We start from the raw sequence: 2,143 nt of genomic DNA on the forward strand, positions 1-2,143 counted from the left end.
ATCGACACTCTGTCTCCATTTAACATTTTCATTTTTGTGGGCAATCAATCAAACTCACATTAAACGTGAAGAATTTCACATTGGTTATAAGGTAATTAATTAAGATACAATAATCAGACATGAGCAAACATGAAGGAAGGAAATATAATAAACAATGTTATCATTTATTGTTATCAAGATAATAAATGTGTCAAATGCTGCTGATAGATATGATCTGCACTGTTTAATGAACCTTATATAAATGATAATGATTAAACACTAAAAAAAAACTCTTTCAGAGCGCAGCAGCCAGTTTTTCACTGTTTTCTGTCAGGAAACAGTCACACATCTTTCTTCACTTTCCGTTTGTTATTAAACCTCCAGCGCCTGCTGACAGACGCTGGGCCGGACTCCACTGTGTTTCTAACATCGGGTTACTTTAACCTGACCCGGGCGTACATGCGGCTGGTGCTCGGGGCCGGAGCCAGCTACCGCATCCTCACCGCCTCCCCCGAGGTCAACGGGTTCTTTGGAGCCAAGGGTGTCGCCGGGGCGATTCCTGCAGCTTACATCCACATCGCCAGACAGTTTTATAACCAGGTGTGCCAGCTGGGCCAGCAGGAGAGAGTACACCTGCACGAGTACCACCGGTCACAGTGGACCTTCCACGCCAAAGGTGGGCTGAAACAAAAGTGCAAATATTTAACTGTATCCGTTTAGAGCTGCAGCTAGGGATCATATTCTTCTGCCCTTCTGACCAAGGTGACTTCTTCAAAACCTAAAAATAATTCATTTTGAAAGTATGTATAAGAGTAGAAATTCCAGTACGCTCACACAAGAGATGTCTTGAATCATTTTTCTGTTGCACATTTAAAGCTGTGTGTGTTTTCAGCAGCAACGTCAGTACGAGCAACAAGATTTTATCTTTAAGACTTTCCAAATGTTATCGGATGGCTTAAATCTAGATTGTATAATTAGTCGATTCGCTGATCTTTACTGATTTACAGACATCTCTTTCCCGATGTATGTTAAAGGGAAAAAGTCTCTGGCCCGTGTGCATCATGTGACTGACCCTGACGGTGTAATTCAGCTTTTGGCCACTATGTAAAATTTGCATCAAAGCCTGGCGCACTTCCTGGGGGCTTGCTTGCGTTCATGTCACGTATTTTTGAGGATGCGCCAAACCGCCGCAGCCATCATGTGTACGCGTAGTTAACAGCAAGTATATCTCGGCCTTACATTGACTATGGATAAAAACCTCATACAACCCCACTTAAAAAAAATCTGAACTATCCCTTTAAATTTCTGTGGATCAATTATTTGGCTAAAAGTTTCGCCCACATCAGCGTAGCTCACAGGAGATTACGATCTAAACCAGAACTCAGCATCCAGGCTAGTTTTGTTTGGCTCGGTGGAAATAATAAAACACTCTGCCTGCTCTGCTGCTCTTCTCGTGGTCACAGCGGTATGTAGCGTGAGAGAAGAGGGCTTGTACAGTCATTCTGTCGTGGCCTCGGGACGAGGATGTACACTCACTCTCTCTCATGCTTTGGGGTTTTGGATCCACATTGGGGATTTCTGCATGTGCTTCCTCTTTAGTTGTGGTCTGCGCCGACAGAAATCCCTGCTGGAGATGACTCTCTGAAGCATTACCTCCTCGCTGGCTCACTCCACTTTTCCTCTCCTCTCAGGTCTGTGGTATTACCTCCAGGGGCAGGATCGGCCTTGCCTCACTCTAATTGGCTCCCCTAATTTCGGTTACCGCTCGGTTCACCGTGACCTGGAGGCCCAGATCGCTATAGTAACGGAGAACGAGGAGCTGCAGAGCCAGCTGCAGGAGGTGGGTAAACCACAGGCAGAAATGATGATGAATGACTGTGTAAGTCTTTACTGAATACACACCTGTGTGTTAAACTGTGTGCCTCTCAGGAGCAGGAGATGCTGTACCAGCGCTCCACCGAGGTGTCCAACTCCACGTTTGAACGGCCGGACCGCCACGTCAAACTGTGGGTGAAACTAGTTACACCCCTCATCAAGAACTTCTTCTGAGACTCCACCAGGTGGTTACACACGTACACTGTCAAAGAGGATATTGGTCATGCACATCCAAAAACTGTGTAAGGCAGGTAAAAAAAAACACATAAATGAATACTAAATAAAATTT

The 2,143-nt window shown here is 45.1% G+C and overlaps 1 protein-coding gene across 1 annotated transcript; it reads left to right on the forward strand.

The window, feature by feature from the left end:
• The first annotated feature begins 342 nt into the window (after positions 1-342).
• On the forward strand, positions 343-2,120 carry LOC121965244 (CDP-diacylglycerol--glycerol-3-phosphate 3-phosphatidyltransferase, mitochondrial-like). Its single transcript, XM_042515403.1, has 3 exons — positions 343-655; positions 1,671-1,819; positions 1,909-2,120. Exons 1-3 carry the CDS (start codon positions 439-441, stop codon positions 2,026-2,028), a joined length of 486 nt encoding a protein of 161 aa, XP_042371337.1. The 5' UTR covers positions 343-438; the 3' UTR covers positions 2,029-2,120.
• The last annotated feature ends 23 nt before the right edge of the window (positions 2,121-2,143 follow it).

The sequence above is a fragment of the Plectropomus leopardus genome, unplaced genomic scaffold (genome assembly GCF_008729295.1).
Source record: "Plectropomus leopardus isolate mb unplaced genomic scaffold, YSFRI_Pleo_2.0 unplaced_scaffold19175, whole genome shotgun sequence".
Lineage (NCBI taxonomy): Eukaryota > Metazoa > Chordata > Actinopteri > Perciformes > Serranidae > Plectropomus > Plectropomus leopardus.

What these genes read in the sequence shown, in the direction of transcription:
- LOC121965244 (XM_042515403.1), top strand. Translation starts at nt 439, where the DNA reads ATGCGGCTGGTGCTCGGGGCCGGAGCCAGCTACCGCATCCTCACCGCC. An exon ending in GTGGACCTTCCACGCCAAAG is followed by an intron (nt 656 to 1,670) that starts GTGGGCTGAAAC and finishes CTCTCCTCTCAG; the next exon opens with GTCTGTGGTATTACCTCCAG. An exon ending in TGCAGAGCCAGCTGCAGGAG is followed by an intron (nt 1,820 to 1,908) that starts GTGGGTAAACCA and finishes TGTGCCTCTCAG; the next exon opens with GAGCAGGAGATGCTGTACCA.